We start from the raw sequence: 24132 nt of genomic DNA, 5'->3' as shown, positions 1-24132 counted from the left end.
TCCATTTGTAAAACCCACTGACTTCCTAAGAAGTTAAGGATTACCCAGCAAAAAAAAAAAACCAAACCCAATTACCCTACAAATGTAACTCCCAGATAAGTCTCGTGCCCCGTCACGTAGGCCATTTGTGGTAATTGTAAATATTTAAACGATTTCCTCAATTTCCATTTATTTACAATTTCCAGGACAGCTGGAAACTGAACGCTTATCGAGCAGGTAGAAAGGTCATCGGGTGTTCGCTGACAGATTTATGATCCATGGGTGCGAAAATGGTAAACCTGTCTTGACCCTGCCAGCTGACCGACAGCCAAATGTTGCAATGCCCAAAAAAAACGCGACTGCCAGAAAATCAAAAAGCCAGACGAGGTGAGTTTAGCCAACTGAGTTGGCCAAGTTGAGCGCCGTATTAAATGTGCAATCGGAACGTGACTTAGTCTTGGCCAACAATCACCAAAAAAAAGGAGAAAAAAACCAGGTAAGCCCAACACCGAAAGCCACTCAAATTAAAGGTAACAACGAGAACATGAGACAACTTTTTTTGTACATGTCTTGGCCAAAATGCAGTCAAGTGAAGTGCAATTGCCAAGAAGTCGAGGCAACTGCCACTGCTAACTGCAATTTTGAGGTTGACGACCAAATTGAGAAACTAAATTGGAGCTAGAAGTTAGGGACTTTAAGAAATATATAATATCTATGTTTAATATGACTGAGTAACTTGGTTGAGTAGCTTGTCCACTACAAACTCCATTCAACAAAAACAAGAAAAAGTATTCACCCCGCTCTGCATTTGCCTTTGAGAATTCATTTGTTTTGCTTGCCTTCAAATTGCCTCTGTTGTGGCAGCCGCTGTCCTTCAGTTGCAACTACGCCCTGGCCAAAAAAAAAACACCAAAAAACTAATAAATAAAAGCCGAAGCAAAAAATACCCTTAGTTTGGATATAGATATTAAAATGTTAAAAAATATTAACCAACTAAATAGTGATAGAATTAACTTTGATAAATAAATTATTAAAAGAATGTTTATATCAATTTCTCTACTTATAAAAGTACCTGTTTAAAATGAAAAACCAAAGTACTCTTTTATAAAAAATACCTTTTATGCCTCGAAGGTTAAGTAGCAAAGAGCCAACAAAAATGCGAGGTGCAAAAAGTGAAAAAAGACACTGACTTCATTGCTGTCGACGGCAGCCAAGCATGAGGCTTAAAAAAGTAATTTAAAATTATTATTTTTACTTTATTCCAGCCGCCAAAGCCTTTAGGCCGGATGCTGAGATTAAGTTTAAGGTTTTCCGCGATTGTGGCACAGTTTGTTGGCACATCGTTTCGATCGGGATAAACGTCAAGATTAAACGATTAGAATTAAAAGTTTGAAAAGAGTGTATCGAGTTGCATTCAAAACTCCAATATAGTTACCTGAGACAAGCCAAACTGGTTTACCAATTTCTGTGTCTCCCAACCCCCCTTTTATTGAGATATCACCCAAAATTGCATGAGAAACTGGAAAAATCTGAAAATTGTTTGACGAACAGTTGGCATTTTGTATAAGCTAATGTTCTCAAATTAGTTTCAAAGTTGTTGACCTTCAATGCAATAAATAAACATTTTTTATGCAAACTTTTCTTGAAGCCAAAGAAACTGCAGAAAATGTCGTTGCCAAATGTCGTTGCCAAGCTAACCATGATTTTCAAAAACTTCACAACAATGGATTTTTTTGAGCCTCCATTCAATTGATCTTGTTAACTGATTGATGTCTTCTATTATTGTGTGGTCTAGTTCTGGCTTAAGAAAATTGTTAGGTCTATTGTTAATAGCCATCCACTATTTTGACCTTAAAATGTAAGCCTTGGAAACTTATTTCTGCTTTAAAATAAAAATTAAATACAAGAGTGAAAGGTAACATCATATTTAAGCCTACACATAACTGACGTTCGAGTAATTTAATCAACATTCACCAATTAAAGACGTTTAATACCACAAGCTTAATGAATCCTTAGATTAGGTTTCAATTAAATTAAGTTGAGGCAATAAATACGCGCAAATGCCAAACGATTGCACTCACACTCTATTGCGAAAACGGAAACGGAAGCCGTAGCAACAGGAGGCCTTAATGGTGTTGGTGTTGGAATAAACATGTATCTTAATTTTTTTTCATTTTATTTTCCAGCCAAATAAGAGGTCGGAGGTCATCCGCAACCATAACCAACACCTCAGGAAAGTGGCAGGAGCTGAAGTGAAAGACACCGCCCGCGGCTTCCATTTACCGCCTTTATAATTTATGCTAAACGCGTCGCGTCTTTGCATTTAATTGTGAAATTAAATTTGATGCGATTAATGTTGACACAACATGCGATTAGTCCAAGCGAACTACCTTGTGGAAATAAGTAGATCACTCCATCTGTTATAGATCTAGAGAATATAGATCTATAGGAGCAAAATAATAAGTCATATTAAGAATGAAAGTAATACATAGTCTGTTAATGTCAGAAAAATATTGCATCCATTTTTTCAGGTGTACCTTATCCGTTGACATCTTGTGGTATAACCCTGTAGTCTTGACTGGGATCGCCTTCATTTTGGCCATAAGATAGAGATACAGCCGGCTATCTATAAGCCCAATCGGCTCGCATTTGGCAAATTATCATTGTTTGCGATATGACAATGTGCGATGGCAGCGACAGGGACAAGCCTTACATAAACAATAATTAAATGTAGCCAAATTAAATTTTACACAAAAGCCGAACACAAAGTGACAGCTGGGCGGGTCCTTTTGGCTTTTGCATTCCCATCAAGCCCCATACCCTCCACTATTTGGAAATTTCTGCATAATTATGTGGTGCAAGTGGATGGGAGGTCCTGCCTCAGTTGAGTGGTTATATGCATGTATATGTGTTGGCTGATAATATGCAGTTTAATTACAGGACACCAATGCCCACACAAACAACAATAATGAGACACCACTTATGTAGCACAAGAATCGATGGATAAATACTCTAGATATTTTCATCAAATCAGTGGTAATCACTGACTAATTTAATGATGTTTTAAAACAAAGGATCAAAATAATCAGACACATTTCTTTTATTTAGTATAAGTTTTTAAAAAATGTTAAGAGATATACTGTTGATATATTATCAAATATTTAAACAAGAGTAGTGTTTATAGATTTTTTAAAATATACATTTAGAACTCGCACAAAACCCAAGACTTTAGAAAGGGAACCTGAATCGATGGCTACCATTTTGCTACATAAATTCAAATTAGTTTGAACTGCCCTATCCTATCGCCTTGAATTCCACCCCGAGAAGCCATTTACCACCCATCTCCATTCAATATCCCACATCCGCTTGTGGCCACGCATCACTTTTAATTTTCCATCTGAGACAATGTTCTTGGTCCTGTCAGGTGCATAACCATATTATATCCTGACAGTGTTCGTGTGTGGGTCTCTTTCGCAGTTTATTGGCATCCATTAGATAAAGGAATTTACGCGAATACAATTGTGGGCCTCGACTTCAAAGGGCTATTGTCGTACATTGTTGGGTTAGTTCTAATTAGTGGCATATTAGGAAGGAATAGGTCCCGAAACCTAGTAGCTTAATCTTTTCCCAAATCCACAAATCAATTAAAGGCTTTTCTTTAAAGAGTGGCACAAAAAAATAGGTTCCATTTCTGTTTAATTAACAACTTACGGACATAAACTGAATGCAAAAAGTTCACGTTCAATTGAAAGCCGAGTTGACAAAATAAATTTTAATAAAACTCATATTTACGTCATTCATTTGTCCTTTTATTTAAATAAACATTCCTGCAGTGCGAGAACATAATGGAACATAATACAGACACATATGAACTGTTAATTATTTTTTTGTGAATTGTTGACCAGCAAATATTATTTTCAGTTGCATTCGCTTTAATTACAGTATCTTTTGGTCCTTTATTCGATTTTTTTTGCTGTTGACAGCTAACTTTTTCCGTGTTAATTAGTGTAAATATGGTAGGTGAGGTCGTTTGTTAAGCTTCCCTATATTTAAACTGAATATGAATTAAATGACAGTTGGTCGAGAGGAAGACCAACAACACACCAGTAAATTAATTGACAATTGAAATAGAGAAATGACTGAATGGCAAATGTTTATTTTATACTTAATAAAATAAAACAAAAAATATTCTATTATTGGATAGGCAAAATTATTTAACCATGAATTCAAATTGTTTATGCAAGTGTCCTAAGTGACTTGGCGATAATTAATTATAAACTATTGTTTACTTTGTCAATTTTTTTCTCTAAAGCTGTAGACCAATAAATGTATTATTTGGTATTTATCTTATACATTTTCGCACTATAAATTAGGTAATTGAAATCACAATATCTGTCCTCGTATGACCGCCAAACTCTGGGTGGTTTCGCCCCACCCCAAAGACCGTTTGGTTTTACGAGCCTTATGAAATTGGTATGCAATCGACAAAATCGTAATCGACATTATAATTTATCAAATAAAACAAAAAAGTGTACGAGAGGCTGAAAGCATCATCGAAACTGAAGTGTATTTACAAATATGAACAGGACGGGTTTTTTGAGGGTTTTAGTTGAAACGAAGTTTGTCGAAAAAGATCCCCGAAGTTCAAGTTCAATTTTTCAGCATGACTAAAAATAATTAGTTTCGGTAAGAAATACTGAACATTAAAAACTATCTATAAATATTTGTTAAAAACCGGAAAAAACGGTTGTGCCTGAAAGTTCTAATAACCAGGCTTATCCATTATCCATTAATAGTATCCATTTTTTGTATCTTAAACCATTTAGATAATTTAGATTTAATACATTTAATACCATCCTAGAGTATTTTACCATCGACTTGATTGGTTTTGAGTTCTGGATTCTAATGTTTTGTTTACATCTTCGAAGACTTTCTGAGTACTTAAGCGTCTGTGGGCACGCAAAAAGAGTCACTTTAATTTCGCAGCCGCATCGATTTGAATTCGCTTATATTATACATATATGGGTTTACGAAATTCTTATAAATTTATATTGCCAGTGTTAATATCGCTGTCGACCCGGCAGTTGCTCTTAATCGGTGCATGGCAAAACTCACATCGTCTAGTTCCTAAAGTTATTGCACTCGGATTCTAAAAAATAATTCTGGTTACTTGATTATGAAACTATTTTTCTTAAAATATATAATATAGGAAGACCTTCTTTAAAGGCAGACAAAAATAAATAATGATCTTAACTTATGTCTAAAAACTAAGATTTTTTTCAAGTGTGTATTCCGGTTTATGGCCAACTTTTGTGACACTATAGGGCCCCGTGGTGACCCCGACCCTATGTGTCAGACTAATCGCGAGTTTTAAAACGAATCTGTTTAAAACGCATTGTGCGACATCGTGACGAGACAGTTGCAATCTAGAATCCCCCGTAAAATGTTCTGGCTCGGTTTCGGTCTTCTGTTTATTGCCCTGCTCCTGTACCTGCTCTATGCCTTTGAGTATCAGACCAGGATCGATCGGCTAACCCACAACTGGCCGGCACCACCTTCATTGCCCATCATCGGGCACCTACACATCCTGTGGGGCCTAGCGGGCCCGAATCCTATTCGCCGGGCCACCGAATTGACAACCACCCACATGAAGGATCATCGTCTCAAACTTTGGATGGGCACCAAGCTGTATCTGTTGGATTGCAATCCGAAGGACATTCAGGCCTTGGGCAGTGCGCAGCAACTTTTGCAAAAGCCCGCCGACTACAGTGTGTTTGAGAACTGGCTGGGCGAGGGAATCTTTACCAGTGGTTTCGAGAAATGGTCCCATCGTCGGAAAATAGTAATGCCGGCTTTTAACTATGCCATGATAAATCAGTTTGTGAAAGTTTTTGAAAAGCAGTCACGGATTCTAGTGGACAGATTGGGCGATTTCTCCATTTCTGGGGAACCTGTGGATTATTTCTATGTGATTTCCTGCTTTACTTTGGACACGATATGCGCAACAGCTTTGGGGGTTTCAGCTAATGCCCAGTTGAATGAGAAATCAGATTTTCTCAATGCGGTTAAAAAGTGAGTTAAATAAATGTACGTAATTATTAATTTTTGCACTAATTGAAGTGCTTTTAAATCCCTTTAGAATCCTTATCATCATCGACATAAAGCTGAAGAATATTTTCTATCGCAATGGCCAAATATTTAAGTTTACTAGACACTTTCAAAGAGAAAAGGAACTCTTGAAAACTCTACATGGCTTTACGGAAGAAATCGTCCAAAGGCGCTTGGAAGAGCTGAGACAGGACGAGCAGAACCGAAATGTTACGTCTTTGGACGCCACTGACTTGGAGGATGATCGTCAAACAAAGTGTTATTTGGACACTCTCTTTCAAGCCACGGGTCCGGATGGTCAACCATTGTCAACAAAGGACATTCGCGAGGAGGTGGACACCATTATCTTTGGAGGCTTTGATCTCACGGCCAACGCTCTTAATTTCTTCATGTACAACATGACCATGCATCCGGAGTTCCAGGCGCGTTGCCGGGAAGAGGTGTGGGCGGTGTGTGGGCGAGACACCAGTGAACCTATTACGCTAGACCAAGTACGCAAACTGGATTTCGTAGAGGCTTGCATAAAGGAGTCACTGAGGATGTATCCTCCGGGTCCACTGGTAGTTAGAAAAGCCACTGCCAATTGTCAGATTAGTAAGTATTAAAATTAAATAACAAAGCTTCTTTTTATGTAAAACATATTTATGACTTTTTCAGATGATTTTTTTATACCTAAGGGCGCCAATGTACTGATCTCGTCCCTTTACATGGGACGTTGTAAGGAATTCTTTCCGGATCCCATGACTTTCAAGCCGGATCGGTGGGCTAGTGGAGCTGAGCCAAAAATCGATGCCTCCACGTTCATACCCTTTATGAAGGGAGCGCGGAGTTGTATGGGCCAGCGATACGTCATGGTGATGATGAAGTTGGCTATGGCGCACCTCCTGAGAAACTACCTGTTTGAGCCTCTGGGGGAGCGACAGGAGAAACTGAAGTGCAGCTTCACCATCATGCTGCAAACCGTGGAACCCTATCGCTGCCGAGTTAGAAAAATCGAATGAGACTTGCTGGAAAATCTTTATTTAGCTTGAAGTAGCATTAGCCGCCTAGTGTGCATATAAACTTATGATAAATACTTGAAATATAATAGAAAAGGAATAATTTAATACCAAATATTAGTTATGGAATAAGTCCTATTTAAATTGGTTTCTTGCTTTTGAGACGCATAATGTTTGCTTTTTTAATGACAAAAATATATAAAGAATTCTTTACAAATTGGAATATTCTGAAGCTTCATTTTTATGCGATTTCAACGAAGCGCGTTCGTCTAGAAAATAATTTCTGGCTGGTTTTGATTTTTATTGTGGCAGCCGAGCGGCGGAAAATCAACAAACATTTCCTGGCGCTGTAATAAATAAAAATGCATAAAGCAACAGCCACCAAACCGTCGCCAGCCATCCAGTCAGTCATTTCGTCTACCCTTATCCTGGAATGGAATACACACTCCCATATCCTTATATCCTTGCCATCGGATTCCGGTGCAAATTATGAGCGTTGCCTGCTTATTATGGCACCCGTCACAGGGTGTGGGGGGGAAATGAAGGAACGCCATATATAAAATGCAATTTATTTAAATAAAAATCAAGTTTAATTCGCAGTGTCGTAAATTTTTTCTTTTATTTATTTTTTTTACACTCTTTTTTTACTCGTCCCGGGCATTGAATTTCACGCTTTTGTTAACAAGCGCATAAAAGTTTGTTCTATCTGCCAACTGATATGGTTCTGCTATTGAAAATCCCACGTCCAGGGGTAATGGAAAGGAGTTCCAAGATTGTTGAACTCTGTGGCTGATTGGTGGGTGAATTTTGGGGTGGGTTCCGGTTATATTGATAGACATAGATACGAAGAAAAGTGCTGCAGCCAATTTTATAAATATTTTGAATAAATGGTGTGCAGAATGAATATACGTAATTTCTATACGATATTCTAGAGGCATTAACCTTTTTAAATATATTATTTAAATAATAAAAATAATGTTTCCAGCTGGATAATTTTTAAATGTTTAAGAATTTATTACCTAAAACGTAAATTGTTTAAATAATCTAATTAACCGATATAATTTTTCCGCATCAGACCGGTAGGTTTTTTGACCTTGTTACTTAACAAACTAAAATGTTTCTTATAAATTGGTTACAAAGTTGTAAAAAAGGGTATGCATTGTATCATAAAATATTTTTGAGAATGTTTTTTAATGTCCAGTAGGGCTTTTATGGTCAAAAACCCTTTGCTGCAAAGCTCCATCTGGAAATTAAAATATGCGCCTTAGAAACATGTTTTCCTCAAATTTTTAAGTGCTTGGCCAAAGTTTTACGATCATTTTATTGGATTTGGTATCGCGGGGAAGGCTTTAACCCTTCTTCTGTTGGCACCCGCCGCCATAACTTAATTATCCATATGAATCCTTCGAGACTTTTATGGCGCCCTAACCCCGCGGCTTTAATTATGATGAGTACTCTCCGCTACTCCTTTTAAGTGTCAGCTGTCATATTTTTATTTATCTAAATTTAGAGATCTTCACGGTGGGATGCTGTCGTTGGTCATTAAAACGATATAAATCCAGTTCCATATCGTAATCCCAGGGTCCAGAACTTGACGCAATGTTTTATTGCCGCTGACTGGGCGCAGTTTTCATTTACACAGCTTTTATATCCAGCATCTGTACATCAGGCATAAGTTTATGATGCAGCATAACTCCTGGGGCCAGGACTCTTAATTACAATGGAGATTTTAGGTCTGCCTTTGTTGGGGTTACAAATTATAGAATGGTAATGGTATAGTGTCTATAAGCATCCCGTAACCATCTATCTTCTTCCCAATTATTTACATTTTGGTGCATATTTTGCCATAATATTTTTAGGGTTTTACTTTAAGCCTGGAACTCATTCCTCAAGTAATGTTACACCCCAATGCGGTTATCCTCACCGCATTCCGGTCAATTCACATTTCTCATTGTTTCGAGTTAAGTAAACCCAAACGGCCCCACCTCTTCGAGGATATGCGAAAACAAATGCAACCAGCCTCGCAGTTGTGGTTGTGTGTGAGGGGTTTTCGGGATGGATGGTATAGCCAGAGTGGGTGGGCTCTGAGGTTCTGAGGTGAAGGCGACTTTGAAGTAAACGGCGCCGGTGACATTGCCCTACGGCTAAGCCTCATTTGCGGTTAAATTGTGTCGCCGGACGGCAGCTGAAAGTCGATTATGTCAATATTGTCCCATTGCGACGGCCCCACGGCTAATGGCTAATGGATGGTGCCCATTTGCTTCTGGATCGGATCAGATTTTGGAGGTATGAGGACATATATTTGCGATAAGCTGCGGCAGACTTGTGTAAGTTTGCGGCCGGTCGTCATATGCTAATTAGTGTGGCATACTTTAAGGGTTCCCTCGAATGCATTAAATCGGAAACTTAACGATCCACCGCCCATATGCGAACAATCCGGCAATAAAACCACTTTCGAATACATTTAAGAATCGTATTACAAACGACTCGCAAAAAAAGGGGAAGCAAATAAAAGGAGTAGCTGCTCTACACATTAAAAACGCATAAAATCGACAAAAATAAAAACAGTATAAGTAGGAAAACAGGACGAACTGGCAGCAAATAAAGTGGCCATAAACATAAAAATCTTGTCAGGATACGGGATATAGGATTTTCCACACAAAACCAATTGAAGCAATCAATTAAAATTGATCAACGAAATTGAATCACGTGTTACAATATTCCGTATTGAGTTACATAGACCATGTGTGGGTGTAATAAACTCACCATAAAATCGAATCGATTGAACTACCTCAGAGATTTTGTCTGAGATTTCAAAGAAATTATATTAAAGTCCTAAAGAACCTTTTTTGACATTTTCTCGTCAAACCAATCACTCGTTTAAATTAAAGGTAAAAAATGTAAATTACAACTTACCTTTTCGCAATGTCACTTGCAATTCCGGAAGGGTTGCGAACTCAAAATGCTAAATAGAAACAGCACAGTTTTGCTAATGTAATTAACCAGTCTGCAAGTAAAATGCACAAAGCAGGAAATTAGTAACAAAATAGAGTAAAGCCAAAAAAAATATACAAGAAAATGGTAATATCCAGCAGGAAAGGGGTAAGAAAATTACAAACTCTTTCTACGGAATGTCAACTTAAACTTTTTATGCACAACAGAGATGCAAGCAAAAAAAATTAAATTGTTCAAAGAAAGAGCAGATGTCCTGTCCAGGAGGTGGCTAATTATACTGCACAGCAAACAAAGAAACGAATCTGGAAAAAATATTCGGTGGGTGGGAAAAATTAAATGCAGTCCTTAGGGGACGAAATTTGTTTTGGTAAAGACATTTAGCAGAAGCCAAACAGAGGAATTCCGGGCACGTAAAAGTCACAAAAAAAGAAGCAATACAGAATTAATTAAAACAAAAATTGCTTAAGGAAATTGTATTTTATCTATATTATTGCGGATCGGGGAAATGTGGGAAACTGCGTTGCTTGTCAGCAGCACATGATGCAGAAGCGAAAACAACCACAGGACAATAACTGAAAACAGAAAGCAGGACTCAAACGGGGCACACAGGTTCGGTGTATTCACAAAAGTTTTGTGTGTTTTGCATAAAGTTTGGTTGGACTCGAAACCAAACATTTATACATGCCAGCCACTTGAATGTAACAGGCCAAAGTTCAAAGCTCAAACTTTTGCCCGCACTTCAAACTCTGAAGTAGCAACATTGTTGTGACCCCTATCGGAGTATCATGTGTGCATTGAGTGTGGTCAGGATGGTTTAGTTCAGACAAGCGAAAAGTTTGGCTTACACAAAGCCAAAAGTATCAGTTCTGCCACCTTGGGAGAAAAGGGGAAGTACTTGTCCTGGCTTTAAAAATAGATATTAGACAAATCAAATTGAACAAAGTAAACAGCTCATTACATCTAAACTTATCCCTTCGCGTTTTAAAAAAGGGTCTCCTTCAAAAATCTAGTTCCTTTCACTTTAACCACTTCGGTGGCTATATCTTTGGACATAATAAACCGATTCTTCACCCGAACTGCATCAAAATATAATACATTTTTTAGAATAAGCATAATTTTTTTTTAGATATTTTGTAAAGTTTTTTTTAAGGGTCTTAAAGTTAATATTGCTTTTCAAATTTTTGCCAATGAGTACCGCTATAAAATTGTGGTCTACTTTTTATGGCCTTATACATATATGCTAACATGTATCCGATCAGGAAATAAAGAACCATTTTGTAATCAGCACACCCAGACGCGACTTTCCTTATTAAAAATTTTGTTTAAATCATTTTTTCCATAACTTTTTAGATTACTTAAAAAAATATTTGTCAAACTTTCCCAAGGGTCTTCTTAAAAAATCGAAATAAATACATGGAGCCTGGGTATCGGTGAAGGCCATATCTTTGTAAATAATCATCTGGTTCCTGAGCGGAATTTCTCAATCGATTCATACATGAATTTTCCAAAAATGGCATCAAACCCTACCAACACAATATTTTATATATTTTATATATGGCCTCCAGCATAGGCTTATAAATGGTATTAATTATTAATAGCATTTAAAACGTTAAAACATACAATTTTATCAAAGGCTTCAATCAGTCTAACAGACTGAAAATAATTTGGATGAATTAGACAACTACGTTTGTAACCCTTAAATAACCGCAAAGTGTTTCGATTTTTAAGCCTATTAAACCAATCATGGAACTGAGAATATACATCCTAGATGGTGGATACTGTTAAAAAAAAAGAAAAGAGTTACCATTTTAATTACTCTCAAAGAACAGTAGAAAATTGGATAGAAAAGCCATTAGGAGAAAAATTGCAAAAGAATAAAAGGTGGCTGCATTTAACTCCCCCATGTCAGTGCAAATAAAGATACAAATATAAATGCCAGACTCTGTCAGTCAGATTTCAAGCTCAACTAATGAGTGACCATGCATAAACAAAAATGAGGGGGAAAATATAAATTTCGACTTAAGTCCATTGCCATGGACGAGCACCTTGCCCTGGGAGATGCTTCTTGAATGTCTCAAGTCAAGCGGCTCCCTCGGCCAACACTTATTTTAATGAGAAATTCTAATTTCACCAATAACACAAAAGACGGCCGGCAAAAATGCGAGCAGGAAACACACAAAAAAAAAGTAAATAGAGAAATGTGGCAGGAGATATTTTTGCTTTTCCTGGCAAGGAACTGCTGTGATTGCTTTTCGTCGTTTTGTCCGTGACGAAAACAAAAGAGGCCAAGGAGCTGTCTTTTCCCCTATCGAAATGCGAAAAAGCTCGGAATAGAAATGGGAATGGGTGGAGGAAAAAAGTAGGAATTGCCTGCATAAAAATATCTTGAGTATTTGCTAGTCTGCAATTAAATGAGGGCTTCACATCTCCTTTTTTTCTTGTCCCTTGCCAGTGCAGGAGGCGCTCGACTGAGCTTAGCAATAATAATTACAGTTTTGGATGGGTTTTTGGGGGGGTTATTGTTGAAGTGTTGCCAGGGCAAAGTTCTTTCCATTTTATGGGGGGTTTCGTTGTTCAAGATGAATTGCAGTCCCTCAAACTTTTTATTTATTGGTTCCATTTTAAAGAACTTAAATATTTATGACTTCTAATAAAGCTCTTCTTTAAAAGCACCTTAAGTAAGACCCCTTCTATCCTTAAAATATATTTAATCTTAATAAATATATATATATAAATAATATAATATCTAAAAATTTAACTAATCAACCAAACACGAAGGAAAACAACAGACATCTCCCAAGGGTGGACTGTAATGAAGGAGGCATATCAAATGATGCAAGAACCCCAACCACATGTCCCAACCTTCCTATATGTGGTATGTGCCACAATAATCAAGCAGGACTAAGGCAAGTCGAATTACAGTTACAGCTACAGTTACGGTTAAGGTAACGGTAACGCATGGCAATGTCCATAAAATGACACTGAGTGTCAGTTTCAATTAAACATGTTGACAGCTGTAAGGACAAGTCCTGAATTTTGGGGGGCCAGTCAGAATATGTGTACTCCCCCTCCGACTGTTGGACATAATGGGCCATGTCTGGGCAGGATTCTCATACCCCATACCGAGGGCAATTTCGATTTTAATACAAGAAATTCCTGGCATTGTCGTCAGCCCATAAAGAAGTCGAGTAGAATAAGTTGAAGGAACCGAATTCATATGACAACTTTATCGGCACAAGAGAGGGATATTTGCCGAGATTTTCTGCCCATTTTTGTCCATTGACATCTTAAGCTTGTATGACACTCTAAATAAATTTTATTCTTACCTATAATACAGTGTCATAGCATCATTGTTCATCTTTGGAATTTGCATGCAAAGTGAAAACTTTGATTTTTGACAGGGTCATAAGGAACTCTCATTGCAATTTTAAGTAATTTTATGTGTATTTGTTTAAATTTACATTCGAAATGAACAAGACGATTTTCTTGGACAATTTTCTGCCCTGGCCATTCAATTCCGATGCATTGACAACTTTTCAAACATTCTAATATCCTGTTTGAGTATTGACTATGTGTACTTGTGTAAGTACACACATCCTGATGTGTGCTTCTTGCAGGAATTTTGTTTAATTAAACTGACTAGCCAGGCATATAATTTCGCAAATCAATAAATGAAGGTGCAATAAATTGGAAATCATTTTTTGATTTATTTCTTTAAGCCTTTTGCGGCAAAACCTCAAAAGCAAATCATTTAAGTCATTCGCCCCACCCTCTTTATAAATTTATTTTTTTCAAAGTCTAGAGGGTGGAAAAGTGAAACCACTTAATGTCATTTTGACGCCAACGAGCCGATGATGTTTGCCAGTATTTGCCCAAAATATTAGCGTAATGCCTTTGACAATTCAATCGGCAAACGATTGGAGTTAGGAGACATAAGGCCAAGTGCCATTCGTCGGTCTCTCAATGGGCGTTGGTCACACCTCGTGCCAAAATTATTTGCCCAGTTTCTGCAGATTTCTGAATCGCGACGAAAGGACCTATTGACGGTACGGATCAAAAGCCACCGAAGCTGTGAGAAAGAGGTCTTGAAAATCATTCAGATTGGATTGACTTTATTTGGGTACTTTAAAGGACCTGCAGATTTTACTCGAACCTTTACTCGTACATGCATATATTGCCAGCCAAAAACCAATTTAAATAAATTAAACAAACAATTTTGTGCCTCATATTTTTGAATTTGCGTAAAACCACACTGTTATCCTTCTACAGTAACCCCTTTTCGTCCTTTGTCAGTCAGACGCAGGTGTTACCATTTGGGGACAAGTGTTTTTGGCAGCTAAGCAGGCCGGTTTTTTATCGAATAAAATCGGTGAAGCGATTTATGTATCAAAATTCAATGAGTTATCTGAAAACAAAGCAGCCAGTCATTATAAAATCACCAACCAAGCGTAACAAACCTCTACCTTTACTTCAAAGTAGATCATAAAGAAATTCAGTAAAAAAAAATATATTTTTAAAAGAGAAAAAATATGGAATTGGAAGCCGTTTCAAATCCTGTTTCGCAGGATCAGCTGAAGATAGAAGAGAAGATCGCCAACATTAAATCCGGCCTTCGCAAGGAGCTGATTAACTTGGTGATGTGGCGCGACTGGCGTAAGACGTTGGTTGCTCTTATGATACTGCAAGCTATCATCTTTGATCTCACCTACAAGTCAGTAATCAGTGTGTTGAGCATTCCGGCTTTCACTACCCTCGTCGTAATGATTGGGTACCGGGTCTATGTCCAGATCCGCCAGTGGATGGCCAACTCGCCAAAAACGGCGAATCCCTACCAGAGCTACCTAGATATGGACATCTTCATATCCGAGGAGGTGGCCCAACAGATTGCTCTTCTGCTGGCCACCGAGGCTAACAGCTTCCATAAGAAGCTGATATCTCTGATGGTGGGGGAAAAGCCTTTGGAATCGGCCAAGTGGGTTGGCATCCTGGCTACGGCGGCTTTTGTGGGTGAGATCTTTAATGCGACTACGGTTATGCAACTGGGTAAGTTGACACTCCCAAAGCTAATATTTAACAAATTTTAAAATTCAAATTATTATGCAGGGCTAATAGTTCTTTTCTCATTACCAAAACTTTATGAGTGGAAGCAACCAATCTCTGACTTCCACGCTCAGGCTTGTCAAAAACTCAAAAAGTGGGCTGATTCGTTTGACACCCAATTACAAACTAAAACCCATCCCAATGGAGATTCCGTAAAAGAACTTCAGAAAGTTCACAATGTAATTAAAAAAACAATTGTTTTAATTAAGGAAGCTAAAAAATCTCAACCCAATTGTAACACCGAAGAAGTGATGAAAATTGAAATTAGTGCTGAAGCTTTTGAGAAATTAGACGACTCCTGGAATCCAGACGACTATCCAGTGGTCGTAAAGAACGAATAAAATTGTACACATAGTTTTCCATCATTTCGATATATTGTAAACCCCTTTCACAAATTTACTATAATATTTGGAGTTACGTTAATGTTAACAAGATGGAGGAAAAAAACATATATGTATTACTGAATAAAGCTTTCCGAAAGGAATTTTTTCCTCCACAAATAGATCAGCAGTTTCCGCAATCAAACTTAATGATAGCTAATAAATAATTTAACTCGAACAATGGGAAAAAGAATTACATCTACTTAGTTGCAAGCCTAAAATCCTGCTACGCCGCAAAGAATTTACATATGAAAGAAAGTGTATCTGAAGGATTTAAACCCAAACAGCATCACCACCCCCATTTTCCGGTGAGGACACACATGATTAGATGGTTTTTTTGGGGTTGGCCAATGACTAATGATGCTTTCATTTATCTTTTCTTTATTTGTCCATGAAAGTGTTAATGTTTGGAGTCTCCTCTTAACTTTCCTCTGTGGATGCCATGTGTGCATAATTACTTGGATGGCTGGAAAAGCTTTTGTCATCATTTTAAAATTATTTAAATTAGACGGTGAAATGACTAACTGACTAATCTTAGACAGACACCACTGATAAATGAGCCAGTGATGAGTGGCATAGAAAAATTATAGCAATTTCTGAGTTTACATAGGACCTCCTCTAAAGGTTCCTTCGCAGATGTGAGCTGATAATTGCTAAGGATTTACATACTTAATTTTGCAATTTTCTTAGAAATGAATACCCGCTTTTCCAACCAAGTCTTAATGTTAACCACAAGCTTTAATTCCAGCCATTATATACTTAAATTACCCAAAAAGAATAATCCTTATCCTAGTAAATCCTTTAATGTGTCTAATTGATACTGTCACCCATTAAAACCAATAAAACAACGAAACCCTAGGAGGAATGATAAAAGGAAGGAGTCCGGAAAAGCCCAACAGAGATTTGCCAAACGAAAGATTTATGGTGTGCCAAGGAAAACATTTGTGTTTATATTTTAGTGTTAGTGGGATTCCACCATTCCCTTCCACAAAGAGGGATACACAATATGTATGTGGAGGTTGTGGCGGAGGATGTGCCGAAAGTTCATTAATTATGATTGGAGACAGTTGTACAATTAATAAACGCAGCCAAGCGACGACTGTGCCGGCTTGTGGTGGAGTTCCTTAAATTGGAACTTCAACGAGAAAAGGAGGAGAAAATTCCGGCCGGAAGCCAGGGTTTCGTTTTTGGCTTTTTCTCTCTATTTGTTTGGCTCAAGATTATGATCGGACTTTGATTTATGGTAGCATGTGCAAATTTATTGCTTTTAATGGCGAATCCCATTCGAAGTCTACACATCAGCAAAGCGCTGAGTAGTTGCTGGCTAATTGATAAAAGTTTCTTGAGTTATTCAGGAGTTTTTGTCCGGAAATGGATAGTCTCGTCGAAAATCCAACAATTTAGGGTTTTCTTAAAGAGGAAGTAATGCTATTTTTCGAGAAATAATATTCCTTAGGTCCTTTATTTTTTTTACGCATTCGATTTCGATTACAACTTCTCATTCCGAGACATAGGAAGTTTGAGGTAACATTCGCCTTCCACCGCCTGGAGGCATTAATTGCATTCTGCAGCATCGCATTGCACTTTCAATTAGTTGCAAATGCCTTGGCCGAAAGCCAAGCCAGAGTCTCGGCCTCAAAGCCCCCTGCCCCCCAGAAACAGGAAACGGAAGTTAAGTGCCGAGGCGAGGCGTTAGACAAATGCAACAACCCCCAGATGAAAGCAAAGGAAGCCAGTATCAACCATGACACTGGAGAAATTCACATTAATTGAAAGGTGACGACGCTCCAAAAGGGTCTGGAGAGCAGTCGGGGTTGGGGTCTTAGGGGTTGGACGGTTGCAACTTTTGGAAACTGACCAGCAACTCCAGGAAGTTGACCCCTGCAATTTGGAATTCCATTTGCTTGCAGCAAATTTTCTTACACTGCAGTGGAGAAAATCAACAATGTAACATTCCCTGCCCTCTGACACTTCATTCATATGGTTATTAAGTTTTCTCAGTGTATCTTTTGATGCACCAAAGTGCAAACAAAATCAGAGGAAAGGCAAGGTTACCTGTCCCTAATGCATTTCAAAATTGATTTATGAGTTTTCTTTCGAATTGCCGGCAGTTCCTCTGGCTGGGCCTTAGACAAATTTATATTTGCTTTTGGCCATCCATGTTTGTTTTCAATGTTAATTAAGGTTTACAATTACCCAAGGGGTTCTGAATGAAAATGGTACGAGGATATTGGAAGAGGCTTTGGTAATTGAGCGGCAGTTGAATCAATTGGATAGGAATAGTATTTTTCTTATATATTTCACAGATGTTTTGTTTTTAAATAATTACTTAATAGTAAACAAATATTTCTTAATTAAAGCTAATTCATTTTTATAACATAAAATAGCCCATCTTCAACATAAAATAAGAAATATCCTTCTCAACTTTCAAGACCTCCTCTCCACCTTTTTTGAGACCCAGCTTACAATGGGTTATGCTGACTGCTTCAGAACAAAAACAATAAATTGCTTTTTTAACACTCCGGAAAAGCACAAGGATATACATATACGAAGTAACATTGGCGTCAAATGCACTTTGGCTCCCATGCTCCTCCTGGTTGTTGCGCTCAGATCCTGGATTCTTCTTCGGGCTGCTCCTCGACTCGCTTCGTTTGGCTTGGCTTACGCTTGGCAGCTGACAACTTTCTAAGAATAACTGCAAAGCGATTTGCATATTTAGCTGCGTGTGGGAGGCGGTACGGGAGGTGAGAACTTTATCGCTTCCAATGCAGCCAAGCGAGGCCCATGCATCACACACTCACACATGCTGGCACGTAAATCTTAGCAAGAAACTTTGGCAGACATCTAAATGTATTTATAAACACAAGAAGTAGCACTTGAGTTGGCACCGAGGGTGGGCAGTGGGCAAGGTTGGGGTGATTGGCCATGGGGTTAATGAATCAATAATACTAAATGCACAATCGTGTTTGCAGATATTTTTTAGTAAAATCAACAAAGTTAACTAACAAAATATAACAAAATGTTTAATGTTTTTCCAGTATTCCTCTCTGTTCGAATTCCAACAGGCTGGTCTTGACCGTTTTACGTACTCGTTCCGAATTAAATAACTCTTTTCGTTTCGCCTCCATCTTCTCTGGATAACCCATTAAATTAAGTAAATTGAAATTGGCACTGGCTTCCGGTGAGGCACAACATATAGGAAGTTCACAGCACACAGCGTAGTATCCATAATGCAAACATCGTTCCATCTCGTATTTCAAATCACTGAAGGTCGGCAAGGCACCAACAAAGCCACAATAGTTGAGGGTCTTGATTAGGTGTTCAAAATAGTCACTTAAAATCTCATCTTGTTGATGGAGTAGAACGTCTATCCGCAGGCTGGTGTAGAAGAAAAAGTACAAGTCAACAGCCGGACTGCCCCAAAAACAATTTTGAAAATCAACCTAGAAATTAAAAAAATATTTAGAAAAAAGAATAAGAACCTATAGTTTAAGTTCTACTCACCAGTATTGCTTTTTCATCAGGCCTGTTGAACATCATATTATTAACCCACACATCACCATGTACAATCGCATTCAGTTTTGAATTTTTCGGATTGACAACGTCTTTCATTATTTGTTCATATGCCTCTGGTATTTGGGCTTTCATTTTCCTTGAAATTTCTGGCAGTTCATCAGCAAAATAATTGGCTGTGAACTCAGCACCGTCAAGGACGAGGGCCTTTGAAAAGTGGTCTGAAACCCCGTCAGCATAGTGGGAGGGCGCCAGTTTAGCCACAAACTCTGGTTGCTCTTGGCACAAAACCATCGAAGCGCCATGAAACTGTGCCAACTTTCGCAGGCAAACTTTGGCGTCTTTCAGGCCTACTCCTTGAAACCGATCCAACGAGGAATAACCCAAATCGCACAAATCCTCCAGGAGGTATATTTCTTTTCCGGCAGCGATTTCAGTCAACAGGCAACTAAGAAATGAAAGGTAAGTTAGCGAGTCAAATTTTGATTAAGTTAATTAATAAAATAAGTACTTACTCTGCGCTTAGTTTTCGTTCCCCGAATTCCGGCGAACATTTATTTAAAATCTTTGTCATTTCTGGAAGAAATTCCTCATACATCTGCTTCTCGTTTGTGCCCAGTTCGGCCACTCCGGGGAGGAGGTCTTTAAGTATATATTTTCCAGATTCCAAATCATTATCGGGCGATCGGCGGAACTTTAAGGCCACTCTATAGATAACGCTGCAAAAGTTCTCGCCGCTCTGGCTCACAACTTCGATATTGAAATTTTCCACCCGCAGTTTTTCACAACCGTAAGCTTTGGCTAAAGCTTTTTCAAAATATTCCGCACTATAGCTTTTCCGTTCCATAGCGACCGTTCTAAAGAGACCCCGACGAACAACTGAACCCCCAAACACGGTGAACCCCATATAACCCCTCTCGGGTTGTGAAATTCAGACCAGCTTTCCTCTGATTTATGAAATAGTTTAAGCTTTATCACTGAATGAACACTGAATGAACAACACACATGGCACAGAAAAAAAATTTCCTAGAAATATATCTACAAGATGTGTGTACAAACAATATAGTATTTCCTAAGAAATAATAAAAAGTATAACATTAAGCACAAGATTATAACCGTAATGCTTAATGGATATAGATAATGCTTAATGCCGATTTAATGCTTGTAGGCTAAAATAAACAGATTAGAAAAGATTTTCTGTGTAGCTCTAGAGAAGGTTTTCACTTCCTAGACAGATCGTACATGAATTGAAATATAATTGAAGCTGGGACAGTGTTTGTGTTCCATCTAAGTAGATTAAGGCTAAGCTTTCTTACAAATAGACTCTTAGAAAGATAATTTAATTACAGACAAGGAACGCCAAACATTACAAAATAAATAAAGAAAACATATAAAAGGTGATTTATCTGCATATCTCAGAATTTATTATTATATATTGCTTACAGATTTGAATATAAATGAACTTATGCCAATGTTTCTTATATTCTAAAAACCTCTTTTTATCCAGAATCCAGAATCATAAACTGAGAATTCGAACTTTAAACTATTTCACAATAACATATGTTTATACATACGTCCAGGATCCTCATGAATCCAGGATCCCGGATCCCCATGAGCACTAAAACCTTAATAAATTAATATATTTTTAGTTTATAAAAAATATATTTTATATAAAACGCAAACCGAATTTAAAAAGATATGATAGAAAGGTGAGGATCCTTTATTAAAACATTTTAAGATCAGGAGTTAAGGGCTGCACTCTATAACATTGAGTATAATAAATGTTGATTGTTTATTTTACAGTTGGGTATAATACCCTCCCTGCCCCTGATACTGTTTCTATTATTTATTTTGATTCACTAACCTTAGGAATACCTCCACAAACAATCGCAACAATGCTACACAGATACGCTGTACACACACACTTCACTTGGTTTTTACAGATAAGATACAAATCTTTTACAGATATTTTACAGATACGAAAAGCATAAGAAATCTATCTTTAGAATTGTATTTATTTTATGTTAAAGATTCGCAATGATATTGTAAACAGAAGACGCGCATTTGTGTGGAGAGTAACCAATCGTCCTTAAAAAAATAATGCTAATTAAAATTTAAAATAAGAAATGGTCTCACCATTTATTGAACGTTTATCGATAAAAAATTAAATTTTTAAAAAGAAGTACCGGTTATTTACAATAATCCCCTGTTAGAAATTTAAAGAATAAAATACAATTTTAAATATTTTAATACCAAAACTAATTAACATTTAAAGTTCCTAATAAACTAACTATAAAATTTCTAAACTATTCAAATGTATAATCAACCCTTTTTAGGCCCGAAAAGAAGTCTATGTCGAGAAGCTTACAAGGATTTCTTGACTGGGCTGACCGGGCTGATGTTTTGGCATCTGCATTCTTTACAATTCGACTCCACTCGGCCAGGTCGTTGCCTGGATTTTTGGGGTTTGTTTCCTGGTGAAGGGGTTTCAGCATGAAGTGGGACTTTGCTAGCTGATTTAACAATCGCACTGAAACAGAAAAAGGTATAATTAATGATATAAGGGCAATCTTTTCTGTTATTTCATACAATGTATTGGCTGGAAGCCCAGTAAATCCGCATATTCGCACCACCAGTTGCAAATCAGGCTTAAGTAGTGCTTTGTCGTCTCCTCGGAGTCCCGGAATAAAGAAGTCAGATAATACTCATGGAAGACTAGGGTCAGAAGATGTACGGCGATTCGGGATATCTCGCTAACTTGCTCAGTTCCTTTTTAGAGAATTCCATTAAAAATAAAGAAGATTCCTTATAAATCTGAAACTTACCCAATTTTCTCTGGTGCAGCATCCACTGATGCAACATCTGGAACACCAACGTAACGACACTAAGGCACAGTTTCGTATAACATTCACAGTCGTTGACTTTGCTCTGCTGCGATGAACTTGAATTGGAATTTGAATTGATGTTTAAATTCGAATTAGATGCCAGGGTGGAGCCATTCGAGATCGATGCCTGCATAGTGATTCCTGATTTCATTATCGTGCCATCACCCATATCCGACTCATCGTCGTCGGCAAAGTACGGAAGCTTTTCCATTATGAAATCTGGTGGATTCTTAAAGCATTCAAAAGCAAAGTGCACATGGTTGCCTCCAATTTGAAGAAGCAACTGAAGGTGGTCCTGCCTCAGAGGTGTTTCACTGAAGAAGCAGAGCTCCAGTAGCCCCGCATAGACTTGCAAAAAGCAGGAGTCTGGTCCGAAGCGATAAACTGATCGTACGCGGTCTGATACAAAGCAGCTCCTTGGGCTTTTTACACACATCTTCGCCAACATCTGAGGATGTCGAAGAGCGCTTACAAGGCAGGTACTGAGCTCACCAAAAATCCACGGACTGGGACGAGTGAAGACCAACTGTTTGAGCAGATCAAACAATAGTTCATCCTTTTCTGGGGGAAGCTCTTCGCTTTGCATAAGACTGTTTAATAAAAAAGCTAAAGCTTCGAGAAGTCCGAAATGCTCGCTGACCTCGTACGAAAATCCTAGCTTTACAACAGCTTCAACGACTATTTCCAACAATTCAATTCCATCGTGTTGCCCTTCCAAAAAAGCCTTGGCAATTCTCTCCTGATTCCGAAATATTAAGGCCAATGTGGCAATGTAGCGCCTTAAAAGCAAGGCACGCTCATTCTCGTAAAGACTACTCTGCTGAGACAGCGATACACGATGAACTGGCTCGTCCAGATTATATGGATTGTAGGGATATAGCATGCAGTTGTTAGGGAACTCCAGACTATGGGAATACGAAGAAAATTCTGCGAAAACATTCCCTGTTGAGGAGAGTATCCTTGGTATGAGGGCTTCCACTGATTCCGGTTGAGCTTGCAGCTGAGCAAAGCAAAGCAACAACCTTTTCAGCTCTAGCTCGAAAAGGGTTCTTTGCTTTTGACCCCGATGCTGCTCCTCTCCATACTCAAACACACTACCATTATCGGTTTTCAACCTGGAAACCGATCTGTGTATGTTTAGCTTATTGAGACGCAGCATTGAACGCTGCTCCGAGGGATCTGGGCCTGCCTGCAGCATGCTCATGTTCATACTCATATTCATACTCTTTTCGTGGGCTTTCTGTTGAATTTTAAGCTTTGTGTACTCAGCGTTCTTCATTTTTAGCTCAATATCTTTGGCGGCTACTTGTTTGGCCGCTTCGGCAACTTTTTTGCTACAATCCCGGTTCGTTTCATCAGCCAGGGCGAGTTTCTCCATCTTTGTGGACTGCAGTTGTTGTCGAACGTGCTTCAGTTGTTCGCGAAGCAAACTCACCTGAAACCAAAGCAAAGATTAAAAAATAATGAATATATTTTTAGTAAAACTTACCTCTCCCGACTTAATCTCATTCTGTTCGTTGCTATCGCAAAGATCTTTTTCCAGCCTTGTGTTAACCCGCTTTAAAGCTTCGATACGGTCCATGAGGAACTTGATTTGGTGCTCCTGCTGCCGGGATTGTGTGGCAGTCACGATTGTTGCAGTTGTTGTTTTCTGTTGTATACTGATGTTGGTTGTCCTGGTTTCCATTTGACTTTTACTGGTGCTAGGTTTGCTGTCCGGCAGCTTCATAGGCTCACTGTCCATGAGCGTAACAGCAAGAAAATCAAAATCGTCATCGTCGGCAAAGATGGCATCCATGTCCATAGTCGTAGATTTCTTGGCAGGTGGCGGCGCAGGAGGTGGAAATAGTTGCTGGGTACTGGTTGTTCCATGGACCATAGGAGCAAACTCAGTGAAGGTAATTTCGCTGTTATTCTCTGTCTCCGCCTTCTTCTTTCGCTCCTCCGCCTCGATTTCCGCCTCCACCCTCTGAGTGGCCATCAGGATGACATCGTCGTCGTCATCCCAAAAATCCATCATGGTCTTCGGCGGGCTTGGCCGTGTGGATGCCCGGGTTACGCTGACATCCAGACGGGGCTTTTTGGCCCGCGCAAAGTCCTTCATAGGGCCAAAACGCTTCGAAGCCATTTATTCCGCCGGTTTGTTTTGTTTACGTTATGTAGAGGTGTGGCCAGTTTTGGCTTAGATCATACGGAGACTTCTTGGATCACATT

General features: G+C 38.4%; 4 protein-coding genes across 5 annotated transcripts in view; 2 read left to right on the top strand and 2 right to left on the bottom strand.

The window, feature by feature from the left end:
- Nucleotides 1-24108, bottom strand: part of mus304 (mutagen-sensitive 304) — a 35998-nt gene extending 11890 nt beyond the window's left edge. The window contains exons 1-6 of one of the 2 annotated variants that reach the window (XM_070279375.1): nucleotides 23408-24108; nucleotides 21859-23353; nucleotides 21623-21802; nucleotides 20898-21563; nucleotides 10002-10092; nucleotides 8238-8328 (exon numbers count right to left, since the gene is read on the bottom strand). In XM_070279375.1, coding sequence (XP_070135476.1) covers nucleotides 21340-21563; nucleotides 21623-21802; nucleotides 21859-23353; nucleotides 23408-24046 — 2538 coding nt within the window. In that variant the 5' untranslated portion in view covers nucleotides 24047-24108 and the 3' untranslated portion in view covers nucleotides 8238-8328; nucleotides 10002-10092; nucleotides 20898-21339. Of the gene's footprint in view, nucleotides 1-8237; nucleotides 8329-10001; nucleotides 10093-20897; nucleotides 21564-21622; nucleotides 21803-21858; nucleotides 23354-23407 lie in introns of those variants that run through there. The other variant, XM_017234033.3, reaches the window with a different exon arrangement.
- On the top strand, nucleotides 5380-7271 carry Cyp312a1 (Cytochrome P450 312a1). The gene is made up of 3 exons (XM_017234034.3): nucleotides 5380-6051; nucleotides 6119-6681; nucleotides 6745-7271. The coding sequence occupies exons 1-3, from the start codon at nucleotides 5423-5425 to the stop codon at nucleotides 7086-7088; spliced, it is 1536 nt and encodes a 511-aa protein (XP_017089523.2). The 5' UTR covers nucleotides 5380-5422; the 3' UTR covers nucleotides 7089-7271.
- LOC108120396 (reticulon-1-A) lies at nucleotides 14460-15640 on the top strand. The gene is made up of 2 exons (XM_017234038.3): nucleotides 14460-15083; nucleotides 15144-15640. The coding sequence occupies exons 1-2, from the start codon at nucleotides 14570-14572 to the stop codon at nucleotides 15479-15481; spliced, it is 852 nt and encodes a 283-aa protein (XP_017089527.2). The 5' UTR covers nucleotides 14460-14569; the 3' UTR covers nucleotides 15482-15640.
- LOC108120393 (uncharacterized) lies at nucleotides 18481-19939 on the bottom strand. The gene is made up of 3 exons (XM_017234035.3): nucleotides 19549-19939; nucleotides 19025-19481; nucleotides 18481-18963 (listed from the first exon to the last, which is right to left on the bottom strand). Exons 1-3 carry the CDS (start codon nucleotides 19878-19880, stop codon nucleotides 18544-18546), a joined length of 1209 nt encoding a protein of 402 aa, XP_017089524.2. The 5' UTR covers nucleotides 19881-19939; the 3' UTR covers nucleotides 18481-18543.
- Nucleotides 24109-24132: the final 24 nt, after the last annotated feature.

This window comes from Drosophila bipectinata, chromosome 3L (genome assembly GCF_030179905.1).
Source record: "Drosophila bipectinata strain 14024-0381.07 chromosome 3L, DbipHiC1v2, whole genome shotgun sequence".
In the NCBI taxonomy this organism is placed as follows: domain Eukaryota; kingdom Metazoa; phylum Arthropoda; class Insecta; order Diptera; family Drosophilidae; genus Drosophila; species Drosophila bipectinata.
The sequence above is the reverse complement of the archived record's forward strand: the minus strand, read 5'-3'. Positions and strand labels throughout refer to the sequence as shown.